General features: G+C 43.3%; 2 protein-coding genes across 2 annotated transcripts; both read right to left on the bottom strand.

Moving 5' to 3' along the window:
• Window positions 1–290: 290 nt before the first annotated feature.
• On the bottom strand, window positions 291–3,411 carry mmp13a (matrix metallopeptidase 13a). Its single transcript, XM_008299428.1, has 10 exons — window positions 3,287–3,411; window positions 2,840–3,087; window positions 2,598–2,746; window positions 2,121–2,249; window positions 1,836–1,997; window positions 1,616–1,745; window positions 1,367–1,500; window positions 1,111–1,270; window positions 900–1,003; window positions 291–789 (listed from the first exon to the last, which is right to left on the bottom strand). Exons 1-10 carry the CDS (start codon window positions 3,383–3,385, stop codon window positions 680–682), a joined length of 1,425 nt encoding a protein of 474 aa, XP_008297650.1. The 5' UTR covers window positions 3,386–3,411; the 3' UTR covers window positions 291–679.
• Window positions 3,412–5,083: 1,672 nt separating this feature from the next.
• Window positions 5,084–14,822, bottom strand: LOC103370393 (collagenase 3). The gene is made up of 10 exons (XM_008299433.1): window positions 14,685–14,822; window positions 12,629–12,885; window positions 11,496–11,644; window positions 11,285–11,410; window positions 10,743–10,904; window positions 9,528–9,657; window positions 9,297–9,433; window positions 9,019–9,178; window positions 6,636–6,736; window positions 5,084–5,223 (listed from the first exon to the last, which is right to left on the bottom strand). Exons 1-10 carry the CDS (start codon window positions 14,820–14,822, stop codon window positions 5,084–5,086), a joined length of 1,500 nt encoding a protein of 499 aa, XP_008297655.1.
• Window positions 14,823–15,333: the final 511 nt, after the last annotated feature.

Genomic DNA, 15,333 nt, shown 5'->3' with positions numbered 1-15,333 from the left:
TGGGTTTACTGCTAATTAGCAGACGTTAGCCTGCAAACTCCCTAAAGTTGAACATGGTGAACATTCACCTGTCAGGTGAGACGGCTGGACCACAGTGAAGCACTATCGTTCTGTTTATTTGTGCAATGGAGTCATAGAACATATGACTGTAGAACATTTATACAGTCAGTCTTCTGTCACCTTGCATAAACATACAGTTTGATTTTTTTTTTCAGATTTCTACTGAAGGAAAATAACTTTGCAGCCACTTGTGGCATAGCAGCATAACAAAAAACACATAACAATATAAATACATTCATGATGCCAATTTATTCCACTTTGTCACATTGCTCTGTTTGCATACATTCATTTGCTTCATCACAGATGTGCTTTTGTAACCAACAAACCACAACTTCACAAAAAAATTAAATTAAAACAGCAACAAAAATGGCAACAGCAATAATTTAACAATGACTATGACTAAAATAAAACTAAGATTAAGTTAAATTTATTTTAAAAAGCAATGGCTTACAATACAAAATTATTAAAGCGTGTAAGGTGCTCTCGATAAAGGCACATATCCAGTATGTACCTGTCACTGTGCAACAGTGTCATTAAATATGGCTAAATATATGATTACACATGACGGATCCTGCCATTCACAGTGTCTGTAAACGAGTCAGCTGCTCCTTCAGCTGCTCTAGTATCTGGTGCAGCGCAGAAAGTAGTCGTTCCTCAGCACACGGAACAACCTCCCACTCCTCAGGCTGTACTCAAACATGTAGGGTCCGCTGTAGACGTAGCTGAAACCTGCACAGCACAGATGTCACATGTTAGTACTGCATAAACACTTGAAAAACTCAGAATACCTGTCATCTTTTTCTCATTTTAGTCGTCTTGAGTGCTTGAACGTGACTCACCTCTGTACTGGAAAGCTGCCGTCACCTTGGTGGTCAGGCCAGTGAAGGTCTCGTCCACCCGTTTGGGGAATCCTTGGTCCATGGTCTTTCTGGCCTCATCATAACTAGAGAAACAATAACAGTTATTAGACCAAGTCACCATTTATATCCGTCTTGAAAACCCATATCACCACAAAATCAATCATGAATGGGAGATCTCTGTTAAACACACCTGTAGTAACTGTCGCCTGCAAACAACAGAGTCTTGCCAGATGCTTGGTCATAGAGGACTGCATCCACTTTCTTGACAGACTGGGGCAGACCAAAACTGGAAATGGACTTGGGATAGCCAGGTGCAAGATCATAGGCATTGAAAGCCCACACTCTGCGACCTGAAGGGAGAGAAAAAGAGACTTTGCAGTGAATTCATGTGAAGGCAAATAATGTAGAAAATAGCATAAATAGTGCGACGTCAGGTGAACACATACCTTTAAAGAGTAAGAGCCTGTCTAGTTGTTGACTCTCATAGGCAGCATCGATGTTGACAGGGGCATCGGGCCAGAAGTTTGTGATGAGAGTTTGCTGAGGAGTATTGCTCTGAGGGTAGCTACGCCAGAAGAAGCTGAGAACACACACAAAGGAACATACGTTAGTTCAGGAGCCAGGTCTGGTGCGAAGAGAAACACTCTTAATGGACCTGAGCATTCAGATCTTTGAACATTCACTGTCTACGATACCTGTCCTTGAAGAAGAGCATCTCTCCTCGCAGGGTGGCAACAGCATCCAAAACCATGGTTGAGTCGCAGGCGTCAGGGGTGGTGGGGGCTGTAGGTTCAGGCTCACGCGGATCTACGTCAGGGTTTGGACCTGGAGGTCAAATGAGATAAATGTCATGAAATCATTCGTGCAGAAGTTTTTTAGAGATTCAAAGCAGTGAGCTAGACACTCGGTACCAACCATAGAGGGACTGGATGCCGTTGATGTCATCTCTGTGCAAAGTGAAGGTGTCGGGGTTTCTGTACGAGTACACAGGATACATGAGGGCACCAGGATCATCAGAGTGAGACAAGCCCAGAGAGTGACCGAACTCATGAGCAGCAACCATGAAGAGGACGTAGCCTGGAGAAGACAGCACAGCATGACGGGTCAGTCACAGCTCCTCAAGGGCAAGTCGGGTCGGAACACACACTGACAGTAATCAGGTGAAGAGGACGTGATCCTCCACAACAGTGACCAACTCACCTGAGTTTGAGCGGAAGGTGAAAGTCTCATCGTCGTCAAAATGGGCATCTCCTCCGAGGCCAGGAGCCGGAGCGAAGGCATGGGCAAGAGTGCCATCGGGTCCATCAAAGGGGTAACCATCACGATGTGCTGCAGCAGGAACACAGTCAGGTTAGCTTTTGTAAACCCTTGTACCAACCAGGAAATGAGAAGTGGGCTCTGCTGTTCATCAGCGTGATGAAAAGAGGAGCTGCTTCACGCTGTGTTACAACCACACAACTGATCATACACCGTATAGGAAGTGTATGATGCTAGTTTGCTTGAGATGAAATCAGTCAAACTGAAGCTGGGTGGATGTGACTCAGAGAGAACTTCTGTTTGATTGATGTCTCAGGTAGACGATGGAAACGTGGGTTTCTGAATTTTTGTGAAGATGGAGTTCTCTGTTTTTGTAAATGAACTCTTCATATATAAATCTGAACATTGTCTTGTGCTCACCCCGGCGGTTGAAGGAGATCATGATGTCAGCGGTACCACTGTAGATTCTTGAGAACCTCAGAGGAGTAACTCTGGCCCAAACCTGCAGAGCTCTGGCTATGGAGTCGTCCACCTCTGCTGCAGACATGTCAGGTGTGTAGTTCTCGATCCTGTTCAGCAAAACCATTTATTATAATAATTAGTTTCATGCAGTGCTGGGGGTAGTAAGTTTCTCTCCCGTACTGTCTCCTGAGATCATTCACCTGTACGTGAGGCTTTTTTTGTCCCACTTGAGGTCGCCTCCAAAGGTGGAGAAACGGGCAATCTTTACATCTGGAACGCCACAGCGGGGCTTCTTCATCATGGCCAAGGTGTCGGCATCCAGAGTCCCCGTGATGTGGAGGCCAAAGAACTTCTGCATGTCAGCCAGCTTCCTGGTCAAGGGGCTGATCCCCCGTCTGACTACTGAATTGCTCTCCTCTGTCAGGTTGAAGAATTTCTTCAGGTAGCTCTGCAGGAAAGAGAAGAAGGTAAATGTGCATCAGCTGCAGTCGCTCAGTGAAGGAACAGACATGGTCATTAACAGAGACTAAGAAAGTTTTCACGCCTCAGTAGCAACACAGCATCCAGAATTCAAAGCGCTTTAAAGCTCTCACGTGCACCTCAGTGGAGAGAACAGCAGCATGAGAAGGCAGATGCAGCATACGTACCTCGGCAAAGCTCTCATCCTGCTCAGCGACCTGTGATATGGGCACACAGCAGACTGTGACTGCCAGGCTTAGGAGAATGCTCAGGTTGAAAGTCTTCATGTTTCCTCGTTGAATTCAACTTGTGTCTCAGTGCTGCAGCCAGCTGATATATATGCTGCAGCCGGGGCGTGTTGGGCAACTACCTGCTCGAGTAAATGACTCACCAAATACTCCTTTTATGGATAACAGAGGAAGTCTGGCTTTGATTGCTCACTCGACCAAAAAGTTTCCCAAAATAAGACGCTGTACTGATGATGACATGGCTGCATGGAAAGATTTTCATGAAATAACAACCAGAACAATCTCATTATTCTGATTATGATTGTTATTAATAATATTATCAATAATAATAATAAAAGTCCTCTGTGTGTCTTATTTGGCATCATCAGTTGTCAGTGTTGGAGCTGGATGTGTGATCAGACTGGTTCTGTTGCCACTTGTGAATTAATACACACATTTTACAAAAACTGCATATAAACATTTAGAATTTTAAAATCTACACTTTGTCCAGATGTTCAACAAAACAGAAACAATGAGAGAAATGCAGAGGGTACCAGAGTATCAGATTTACACTCAACTTTTGTTTCTGTATCTTGCAAAGCAAAGAAAGAAAAAATCCCTTTGCTGAGGATGACTATGTGACCTGACTGAAAGCTCCAGAACAGCCACTAAATGGACTTAAAAAGGTCTGTGTCAGCCTTGGGGTCCACCAGCAACGGCCTGGTCGCCTCCCATACACTCTGTAATATTTTTTTCTACATTTTTAAAATAATGCACTTCAACAGGATGTTTGTTGCTGTTTCTTCTTTACAGCAGGCCTCATCCGTCTGCATGTATTCAGCTTGTAGGCATCTCAGTGTCGTATTTGGGTGTGTTTGTGATGATTCATGCTGCTACGCTGCATTTAGATCAGAAGATCTGGCAGCTAAAGGAGAACTCTGATGCCAGGGATCCGTCATCGAGGGACGTGAAGCATGAACTGATGTCAGTCACTTACAGGAAAGCACTAATGATTTTGACTTTATGATCCTTTCTGCTGTAATTCTGATTTTATCAAAACGTCTGTTTATTGTAGCGGATCGAAGGCGCCGTACTGCATAGAGAAACGAGAAGTTTTTCCACTTGATCCAGCTGTTGTGTGACTCAACTGCAGGTGGTTATTTTCCAACCCAATCTGTCAGTAATGATCCAGAGCAACTTTTTTTGATTGTTAGTGGAAAGCTACGTTTTGTCCACCGTTGCCCAACACTGGACACTGACAGGAACAGCAATGACTACGTTGAGCAATGCGCCGCCGCAGGTAAATTGAACAATAAATGGCGATGATCACACACACAGTGGGAACGTGTCGTAATTACAAAAAAGTTCATTTTTTAATAAAGAAATATACAAACAAATGTATCCCCATAAAAAGTGAACAATAGTATCACAGTATCACAGTAATGCAAAGGCAGAACCACAAAATCCATTAGATGAAGTGTAAATACGTCAGAACCAGAACCAGAATACGTACACACAGAATGATTTTTGAAATCTTAAAAAAAGACACATGAGAGTGAATCAAACACCAAAAAAGGCACAGTTACCATGATTACAACACTGTATTAGACGCTGAGGTAACACTTCCCTGCTTTATTCAGTAGTTCCCAGTTCTGTAGCAGATACGCTGTGGTCCAGTTCAGTCACACACACACACACACACACACACCATCATCATCGTCATCGTCATCATCATCATCAGGGAGAGCTTTCCTTCACTTATCTCCTCCCTGTCACTATTTCATTGTCTTCCTCCTTCTCACACTCCAGCAGCTCGTTGGCAGGACTCGTGGAGACGACGTGGTTCCGGTCGGAGTCGTACCGGTAGTGGACGTTTCCCTTGAAGAAGTGCACAAAACCTGTGGGAAGTGAGCTCCATTATTGTACTGTAGGACACGTATGTAGGAGTTCAAACTGCAGTAGGAGACGACCATTTGAAGTTTATCATTGGGTTGGAGCTGACTGTGGTGCTGTTTAGGACACCTTCCCGGGTGTAGCCCAGAAACATAGCAGGTGCATACTGGCATCACTAAAAGTATGGAGTGATAAATGTAAAGAGACAATATCAAAAACCTGTAGCAGGAAATAAAAGCATGCACACAGCATACAAGATGTTTTAACGGCCTGTGAGGGGCACAGCAAGAATTTGTAATTTGCATTCCCTCACAGAATGCAAGACGTTCCTTCTGATCTGCACGACCAGTTGGTGTGTTGGTCCAGTCCAGTTTCACTGTTTAGGCAGACACACAGTGAGGATGGATGAAGGACAGATGACACTTTATTGTTAATTTTAAATTCCAGTCTCAGACAGGATTCAGGTGCTGGCTGTGGCTGCACATCTGGGTCTCGTCTGGACTCCGGGTGCTGCTGTGGATGTGGCCTACAGACCACCACTGGTTGGGACTAAAGAGAGGCAGTGCAGCCTCAGCTGTGGCGCCACTACATTGAGAAACAAAACCGGAGGAGTTGGTTCAGTCACTGTGGCTGACTGACTGACGGCCAGCGCTACAATTATAGTCACCATAAATCCAGTCACATCCGCCTTTTAATATGATCACACGCCTTGTCATCCCACCTTTCTGTAGTATCAGCAGAGTGCTTCCCTAAACTGGAAGTATTTTAGAAGTGCACTGACACATCAATACATCAGCGGCTGATATGGATCAGAGGCAGCAGGACGCCCACTGTGGGGAATGCACAAGTTACTGCAAAGTGACACTAAACAACAGTGAAGCGAAGCAAATCAAAAAATCCTCTCCGTGAGTCTGGCAGTGCTCCATAGGGTATCACAGAATCTTTAGCTCAAACTATGAATCAGGTGTCAGATGATCCAAATGTAATACTGCTTTTCACGTGAAGCGGGTGTTGGTATATGAACATCTCCTCTGATAGTTTACACGTAGTGACATGTAGCTCCAGCCTGGTGGTCCCGACAGAAGACGGATGATATTAATTCTACACAGAAACAAAGTCTGAGTGTCAGTGAGGCAGGTGGCTGCATGCTGTCATGCTGTCTGCATGCTTACTTGGGCCTCTGCCACGTTCTTCCTGTTGCTCTGTGTGTGCTTCAGATCATGCATGGTTGCTGATCGGAAGCTTTAATGAATGCTTTCATGTCTTTACCCTCCTGTCTGTACATACATGCATATGTCCCTCCATATTTTACATAGTTATTCCGTGGTCAGTGTCAGAAGTACAGCGGATTTTTTATTTTGTATTTTTTGCATCTAATTTAAGAAGAGCAGGTGAAAAAGGAGAGTTGTTGAAGTACCGTCAAAGATGACAGCAGCGTCTATGGGAGTTGGAATCCCCGGCCACTGCTGCTCTGTGAGCATCGCTGATCCCTCCATCGTCTTCTGCAGCTCGTTGTACCTGGATAGCAGACACATGGTGGAGCTTTATCTTTGGGTTTTTCTGCTGTAAGGTCACAGTTCTTCCCAGAGAGGTGCATCTCTCTGGGAAGCATAATAAAACATCTGTCAGCTTAAAACACACTTGTGCAATGGGAAATAACCAAGACAGTAGGAGAAATGCATTCTGTTTGATTCACATGGGAAATGCGTCTTATTACATCAAAACCCGATGAGGAAGTGGTCTGTGTGACTCCACCGACCACAATAACACGACAAGTCAGAGTGCTATTACAGCAACGTAGGAGACTTCTTCAGAACATTTAAGAACTGTGGCACCACTACATCAAGTACGTTCATTTGAACTTGTTTATACCTGAGGACAGATTTAACTGGTTTCATTTCAGAAACGTATTGTAATCGTCACTAAAGAGAGAATTCTGTTTCATCTTGACTGCTTCAGGCTGTGCTCCATTCAAGGCTCAGGAAATATTCAGCAAATATACACAGTCCCAGCTCTGATTCATTTTCTTACATACACTGGACCGAGGGTTTGTAACAAAGGAAACCAAAAGGATGTTGACAGCATGTAATGTTAGCAAATAATGTTGTGACTTAATTCAGAGGACGTTGCATCACAGCTGGTGGTCACACTTGGTGAGAATGCTTCGTCTTAACTCACGCTCAATGTGTCATCTCAAAACATGATGCAAGGCCCTTGTGAGAGTTAAAACTCAAACAGAATTACGTGATTTCAGTATCTAAGCAAGAAATAATCATAATTTAAATGTTTCAACTTCAAACAAAAGCTGGTGCAGCAGACGTGTTTAAGTTTTACTATGGCTATCCGTAGAATCCATAAATATAACCCGATCCATCCCAACTATGGAGATTCACTCTGGTCTCAGTGCATCCAGGAGGCTTCACTGATTACAGTTTATGAGCATCACATCTGGCAGCTGTTCTTCAGCAGGACAGTGTCTCACATGATTTTACAGCTTGTCTGAACTGCACTGCATCATGGTTCCAGTGCTCAGTGGAAGTCTTTCACAAATGGAGAGACTTCTCTCGCTGAGGCTTCTCTTATGTTGTGCATTGTCATGGTGAATACAGTTTGTTGTGCATTCATCTTGATTACTACACACACGCATGCCATGTGGTGTTTATTTTGTCTGTTTCCAGAAGAGTGTGTCCTAGCAGAAGGAAAACGGTGGCATTCCTTCAGGACCAACACATAAACAAACAAACAAAAAAAATTTGAGGAAAAAATAGAACTAATGAATGGAACATTAAACAGAAGTTAGAAAGCAAAGCATCTGCATCCAGTCGACATTACGGGTACGAATGTTGCATGAACACTTGATTCAGTACGCTGTCGATAAAGCCCAAAATAGCATCGTGCATATTTCTCTAACAATCCAGACAGCCTGAACTGATGGCCTCAGATAATTCTGTTATGCAACAATTACCAGGTATACCACAGGGCTCTGGTCCTGGTCCTCCACTCTTTCTACTCACAGCACAGACTTCATGTCTCCTTATACCAATATTCTATGCAGATGACTGTCTTGTATAAATCTGACTCTTCTTTATTTACAAGAAACCATTTTAATTAATGTTAGATGTTCATGGCTTCCATACGCTACAGTTACTTCAGTTGAAGTTGCTCAGTCTAATGAATAGTTTTGTTTTTACTTGGACACAGTAGCTGTCTTGCATTAAAGCCTCACATGGAACTCGTGGAAATGGAAAATTATATAATTTTCATATCAACATAAAGCATGTATTTCCCATGACAATCATATGTTTGCTTGACAATGTAAATGTCTTTCACACGCAAATTAAACACTCGCAGTTTTACCAAAGTACATCGCATTTAATTGCAAAAGACATGGCTATTACAGCACAATTTAAAACTGCGTGCTGAGCCTCAATAACGACAACAAGACAACACCCTTATTTATGAAGGTCCTTTAAAGCTCCCTCAGTGTTCTCCTTATGCCTTTAAATATACTGACTGAAGGACTGGCTAACTCAAGCTAACTAACCAAACTTTTCTCTGTGCAATGGAATGAAAAGCAGATGTTTTTTGTTTTTAAATGATTGTTTCTTGACCTATTTGAATCTTTGAAGCGACTGCTTCTACATTTTGGGAAAGTGTTGCTTACCTGTTGGGACAGAGTGAGATGAGAAGACACGTGCAGCACAAGGCTAAAGGTAGTCAGTGGGTAGTTTGCAGTAGCTTCACTCATCATTAAGACAGAAACAGAAGGAAAGAACGGAGGGAAACTGGAGCATAAATACCTCCAACATTCGTGGCCAGCAAAGAACACGGTGTAGCGTTCATTTCTGAAGTGAAGAGCAGCATCTATGGATTGAATTCTGGAGGGGAAGCCCAAGTCCGATATGTTTCTAGGAAAACCTTCCTCAACTTTTAACTGTCTCAGCTCCCAGTACTGATGACCTAAAGCAAAAATACTCCCGTCACATGTTTGCGTATATATTTCTGATCTGCTATCCATTCAGTTCATTCGAGTGTGGCATAGTTTGTGGTATGTTTTAGGGGTATTACTTCACCTTACCTTTGAAAAACAGAATGACACTGCTCCACACATTCTCATACACAGCGTCTAAGTGGCTGGGTACAGCGTCTGGCCACAAACTGCTGATCAGGGTGATTCCTGTTTGCTCAAACTGAGGATGTTTCCGCCACATAAATCTGAAAAGACAGAAAGAAACATCAAACACAGTTTTTAACACTAATCCGTGTTGTATTCAGGGTTCAGGTTTTCTGTTAGACATGATTCACACACCTGTCTTTGAAAAACAGCACCTCCTGCTGGAGTTCTGTTACAGCGTCAAAGGACAGATCTGGATCACACTTGTCAGGTGTTCTTGGAGGAGGCCTTTTTAAGACTAGCGAAGCAAAGTTGGGACTGATACCTGTAGGCAACAGAAAGAAACACACAAACAAACCTTTTGAAACAACAATAAGACATCCACCTTCACATGTTCTTTAAAAATGAGGTCAAGTGAAAGCTGTCTGACAAGTGCCAGCACACTGATTTACAGAAACATGTCATCTGCAAAGAATCTCAGCCAAAGTCAAAACTTACAGGAACCATGTAATAGGCATGACCGGTGGTGACAAACACTTCAGGGTGTGATAACTATTGGACAGTTTGCATGAGGCTGTCCATTAATGTTTTGCAAAACTTTTACAGCTGGAGCTCATTCATTCATGTTGATCTTCTCTGTCACCGGACTTCCCTTCTCAGGAGCTGCTTTTATCAGATATGTCTTCAGAATGCAACTGTTGTAGTCTTCAGACATGTACAATGAGCAATAATGCATGTGCTAATCGTAGCTAATGCAACCACAAACAAATTTAACTTAAACATTCATTAAAATAGAACAAATAAATCAAAAGATGACATTTGTAGAGAAACAGTGCCAGACAAAGTGAAGTGGGAAACTGTGTGAGCACAGCAGAATATACATTTCAAATGAAAGCTCTGATGCTGGCCAGTATCTAATGGCTTCGCTTTCACTGAACCAATTTCAGCTCTGAAATGATAAAACACTAACAAATAAGGCCAACAAACATGCGTCGTACAACAAGTGTATCCGACTAAACTTAATATTATGAATATTTTATGTGCAACATGCAGCAACAACACACCTTCATATTCAATTTAATTTTAAAAAAGGAAACACATATTTTACTTATACGGGTACAGTTATCAGGTTGTGATCCACAGCAGTCAGTCTGCATGTGTTGTGTATCTGCATATACAAGTGTGTTCAGCGATTTGTTGTTCTTCAAACCAACAAGTTGCTCTTTTCCTTATTAAGAAGTATATTCAGCTATAATTTGAATCAGTGCATCGACTGTCTGGGGCCTTGTGTGATGATCCTCATAATGCACATCATGACTTATACCTCAGTGCAGACACCTTAGAACCATAAACGTATCAGAATAATGGCACAAGTAGCGCAATCACACCTCTGAATGCAGCTCAGCTCACCATAAAGGTGTTGGACGTCTTTGACATCACGGAAGGAGAGCTGCAGCTCATAATTGGGGGCAAAGCTGTATGCCGGGTACATGACGGCTCCGGGGTCAGACGAGTGGGGCAGGCCGAGTGCATGGCCGAACTCATGGGCTGCCACTGCCAACAAGCTGAAACCTGGAGGAAGAAGACAAGTCAGGTCAGAGCGTTTTATGCTGCTGAAAGGTTACAAAGAAGGACACAGGCCTCGCAGCTAGAAGGCGTCCCGGTGAGGACACCCGGGATCTTCCTGCGTGGAGTCTCCATGTTCTCCCCGTGCAGCGTGGGTTCTCTCCGGGTTCTCCGGCTTCCTCCCACAGTCCAGAAACATGCTGAGGTTAATTGGTGATTGTAAATTGTCCGTAGGTGTGAATGTGAGTGTGCTTGGTTGTCTGTCTCTAAGTGTAGCCCTGTGATAGGCTGGTTACCTGGGATGGCGTGGCCATCTATCATCTCCTTCCACACAAGGTCAGGTGTTACTTTAGGTCAACAAAATCCTGCTATAAGAATGAGCGTACCGGTAGAATTAAAACTCCAGTCTTCATCAGCATCAAAGTGCACATCTCCACCGATATCAGATCCAGGCAAGAAGGCATGAGCCAGGATTCCACCTTTGCCGTCAAAGGGTGAGCCGTCCTTATGGTCTGCAACAAACAGTGCAGTGGCATTGAATTATAACATATTCTGTACATCCTGTCCGTGTGTTGGATCTGGTCTTCTAGAGCTCACCGCCATTGTGGAAGGAGATGACAATATCGGCCTCTCTCCTGTCCCGCTTGCGAAACTTCATTGGTGCGACGCTGGACCAGAGCTTCCACGCTGCCCTGAAGACTTTGTGAACCTTGGCGGCTGAGATGGGGAGCTTGCGGCCAGCAATCCTGATAACAGGGTTTTAAAGGTGTTAGTGTTTGAGTGATCTCGGTACAGACATTCATGTCCACTCTGACCTCATCTCACAATCACCAACTTACAGAGCCCATGTGATGCACATGTACAGACTGATCATTTCTTTTCTGGGGTCCTCCGGAATACGTTGGCATGCTTCAATGTTCAAACAGACGTTATTTCTCTAATGTTGTACAATGCAGCATTGTGTAACACTGTTGCCGGTTTAACCGACACTAGCGGTGAGAGAACGGCTAAACGGGCTGATCACGGTGTTCCATTGTGATCCAAATGGAGAAGAAGCCTGGACTTCACATGAGGTGTAATAAGCAGGTAAGGAGCAGTGTTTTCTGGGAGAGAATAACTCAGCATGGCTATCTGTGCACGACTAAGAGGGAGAACATGGGAAACATGGGAGCAAAAACAACAAAACAAGTGTACTTGCATGAGTTACATAGTGATGGATAAAAAGCTCCAGAATATCTGTGTTTTTGCAAACTAATTACGATTGTATTGGATGACGTTAAGCCAAAATTGTTGTGTTCGTGTTCATTCTAAATAGTGATGAAGAATTGCTTTGGTGGAGTGTTTTCACACAGGAAAGCCCTGCCATTAAAGTCAATGAAAAATACAACTGGCAGCAGTGATTTACTGCATGATCGAAGTTCTTGGCAAAGCTTCAAGTTTTCCGTGTGGTGGGTTGCTGTTTGGAGGCTGTTGTTGTTTCCCAGAGCAAAGGGGGTTTTGGTCATGGTAGCACCTGCAGTAGATGGTGGAGGGGGACTGAATACCTGTGTAGAAATGCATGGCTTCTACCTACAGTCTACATCTGGTGAGCCACACCTTGCATTAGCGTTTCGTTTAAAGCTCCATGTGCCTGCAGTCTTCCAGCAGTGGCGCTCATCATAGTGCACCATCAGTGATTTGGCCTGATGGAAAATGCTTTTCAATAAATAACAGAGAAAGTCACTTCTAACCTGTAGCTCAGACTGGTCTTCTTCCAGCGAACCGTCTCTCCAAATGGCTCTACATCTGACAGACCACAGCGGGGTCTCTTCATCACTGCCAGAGTGTCTTTGGTGAGCTCTCCAGTTGGAGGCAAGCCAAAGAAGCGCTGCATTGTCTGGATCTTATCGCAGAGTCCAGTCGTCCAGTCAACATCTTCCTCTGGGTCTGCAGCCCTCTTCTGTCTTTGTGCCTGTTGCTGGTAGCCATAGAAGTGCTGCAGATATTCCTAAAGAAGACAGTTCATATCACCCAGGTAGAGTACAAATAAAAGTCTTTTCTGAGAACACTCTGGTGTTTGTTTTCTCTCAATGTCACGCGAGCAGAGGAGCAACACAAATCATCTACTCCTGAAATGCTTTACAGTAAACATTCCAAACATTTTCTGGAACCTGTAATGATGGTACAGTGCAGAAACGTGGCTGCGCTCGAGTAATTGTAGGTGTCGACATCAACCACACAGGGATGAAGATCCTTACAGGATTACTGCAGCGCTGCACTCATTTGTACGTCTCCACAAACACTGCTCGTCTCTGAAACACCTCATTAAAGAGCATTTGTATAAATAATCACATTTTAACCGTTTTTTATTTTAGAATTATATTATCTTTATTTTATTATTCAAAGCCAATCCAATACTGACAGATCCTTCAGTTTAAGCCTGACTGCAGCCTGTGCAGATAAAATACGGCTGGACTATTGCCAAGAAAAATCAATCTTGGCTTTCAATAGTTCTGACTTCATTCTACTGAATAGTGGATGATATACAATTATTTGACCTTTTTTAAAATTTAACAAGATGTACATTAAGCATCTTTTTTCAGTTTTTGGACCTAAACTATATTCTTAACTTCTTAGATTTTAAAATATATTTTCTATTTAAATGCAATACGTTGTAATTATAAATATACTGTATAAAAGATATGAAATCAAGAAATAAATTAAGAAGGCTAAAAGTCTGAAACTGCAAAAATTCTATAATTTCTGGCACAACAGTCGTCATTCAGCCAGTTGGAGCTGCAGTTCTCCCAACAGCATTTTAAATCTACTAAATACACAAAATATACAAAAACACAGGTGTTGTTCCAGCCGATGCTCTCCAGTTCAGCATCAATCTGACATTTATATGCAGGACTGGCATCCCATAATGTGTTTTTCTTGGCAAATGTTGTAACTGTGAGCGACTCGGTGTGTGGCTGCTTGTATAATTTGACTGCTGTTATCTGCTGATTTCTTTATGTTACCGCAAATTAACTCAGGCTTTTAGACATGCGTCACGTCTTCTGTGATCGCTGCCTTCTGGAGAAGCGTCTCGTCAGACTGCAAACGAAGCCAAGACATGGCAGACATTCACTCATAAAGAATCATTATCCATGCAGCACATTTGGCTTCAGGTGATGCTTCACAGAAACAGACGTGAATTAGTTATCGAATTAAGTTCTGGCATCAGGACATTTGTTCTATCATCTCATCTTTACAATAAATCAAAGCTGTGTATTGTAGGACAACACAATAATTAAGCTGCAGGCCTGCAAGATAATAAGAGGAGTATGAAATGCAAAACTTCTGCAATAAACCCACAGGAAAAAACAATGTGTCCCTCTCCCAGTACGGACACTTCTTACTAAAGCAGGAGGATGCTAAATGCAAAACTTAACTTGTGAGTCAATAATGCCAGAAAATGAGAACGTGTATGTCTGGAAAGATGTTTGTCTGCATAACAAGGCACAATTAAAACTGAAATTCTCCCTGCAATACTTCTACTAAATTCTCAATTCAACAGTTTGCCGACCTGTGAAAGCAGATTTCTGGAACCGTACACAACATTTGTATCTCCAGTTGCTCCTCTTGGTGGGTCAGCGTCCAACACTCAGCCGTTATTTTATCTGAGCAGGTTTAAATGGAGACGACGAGCTGTCCAGAGTGAACCCTCACTGTCTCAGCACAGACATGTCAAGTCTAGCAGACTGTCTGCCCTTTAAATTCTATTTTAAAGGTGTCACATCTTGCAAATAAAATGACAAATACCTCTGCAAACTCCTTGTCGGCTTCAGATGGTCCAGCATGAGGCTGTTCTGACAGCTCTGGGGCTTGCAGAGGAAAGGCTGTCACCAGAGTCTGCCCAGGCATCAGAAGAGTCAGAAGACTCAGCCAGAGCATCTTCATGTCTGTCAAAGCTGCAGCAACTCGCTGTGTGGTGAAGACGCGCTGCTGCTGCTGCTGACACTCTGGCTGTATGCAAAGCTGCGGCGGGGACCACCTGTTAATTACGTGCAAGTGATCCTGCCCCAACAAGAACAGCCCGGTTCCACCAGGCACAGCAGGGTCTTCTTTAATCTGTCTTCAAAGAAACCCCAGACCCCTTATTTGTAAACCTCTTCATGGTAGGAAATCAGTCCTAACTGGCCCAGAATTCATCACTATATGCTCAGTTTGGGTTATTTTATCAGCATTCCTAACGTAGTAACTGCCCCTATGTTCTCCAGGGTACATGGGAACCAGAGCGCTGCCCTAACCTGCAGGTGGGCAGTGCTGAAAAACACGGCACGCACAGAAGAAAGATGATTAAATATAACAGCATGGATGCTGCAAAGATTAAATTCAGTCTGTGATAATCTTGTCGTGGAATCTGCATAACTTTGTATTTCTGCAGAAAACAGCTTTGCTCATTTCATGC

Source organism: Stegastes partitus, unplaced genomic scaffold (assembly GCF_000690725.1).
Source record: "Stegastes partitus isolate 25-593 unplaced genomic scaffold, Stegastes_partitus-1.0.2 Scaffold1417, whole genome shotgun sequence".
NCBI classification, from domain to species: Eukaryota; Metazoa; Chordata; class Actinopteri; family Pomacentridae; genus Stegastes; species Stegastes partitus.
This window is presented reverse-complemented; position numbering and strand designations above follow the sequence as displayed.

Excerpts from the sequence above, each read along its gene's own strand:
- mmp13a (XM_008299428.1), bottom strand. The coding sequence starts at position 3,385 with ATGAAGACTTTCAACCTGAGCATTCTCCTAAGCCTGGCAGTCACAGTC. Across the intron at positions 3,088-3,286 it reads AGGATGAGAGCTTTGCCGAG|AGCTACCTGAAGAAATTCTT; the intron begins GTACGTATGCTG and ends TCTTTCCTGCAG. Across the intron at positions 1,271-1,366 it reads CAGGCTCTTACTCTTTAAAG|GTCGCAGAGTGTGGGCTTTC; the intron begins GTATGTGTTCAC and ends CTCTCCCTTCAG.
- LOC103370393 (XM_008299433.1), bottom strand. The coding sequence starts at position 14,822 with ATGAAGATGCTCTGGCTGAGTCTTCTGACTCTTCTGATGCCTGGGCAG. Across the intron at positions 11,411-11,495 it reads CATCTCCTTCCACAATGGCG|ACCATAAGGACGGCTCACCC; the intron begins GTGAGCTCTAGA and ends TGTTTGTTGCAG. Across the intron at positions 5,224-6,635 it reads CGCTGCTGTCATCTTTGACG|GTTTTGTGCACTTCTTCAAG; the intron begins GTACTTCAACAA and ends CACTTCCCACAG.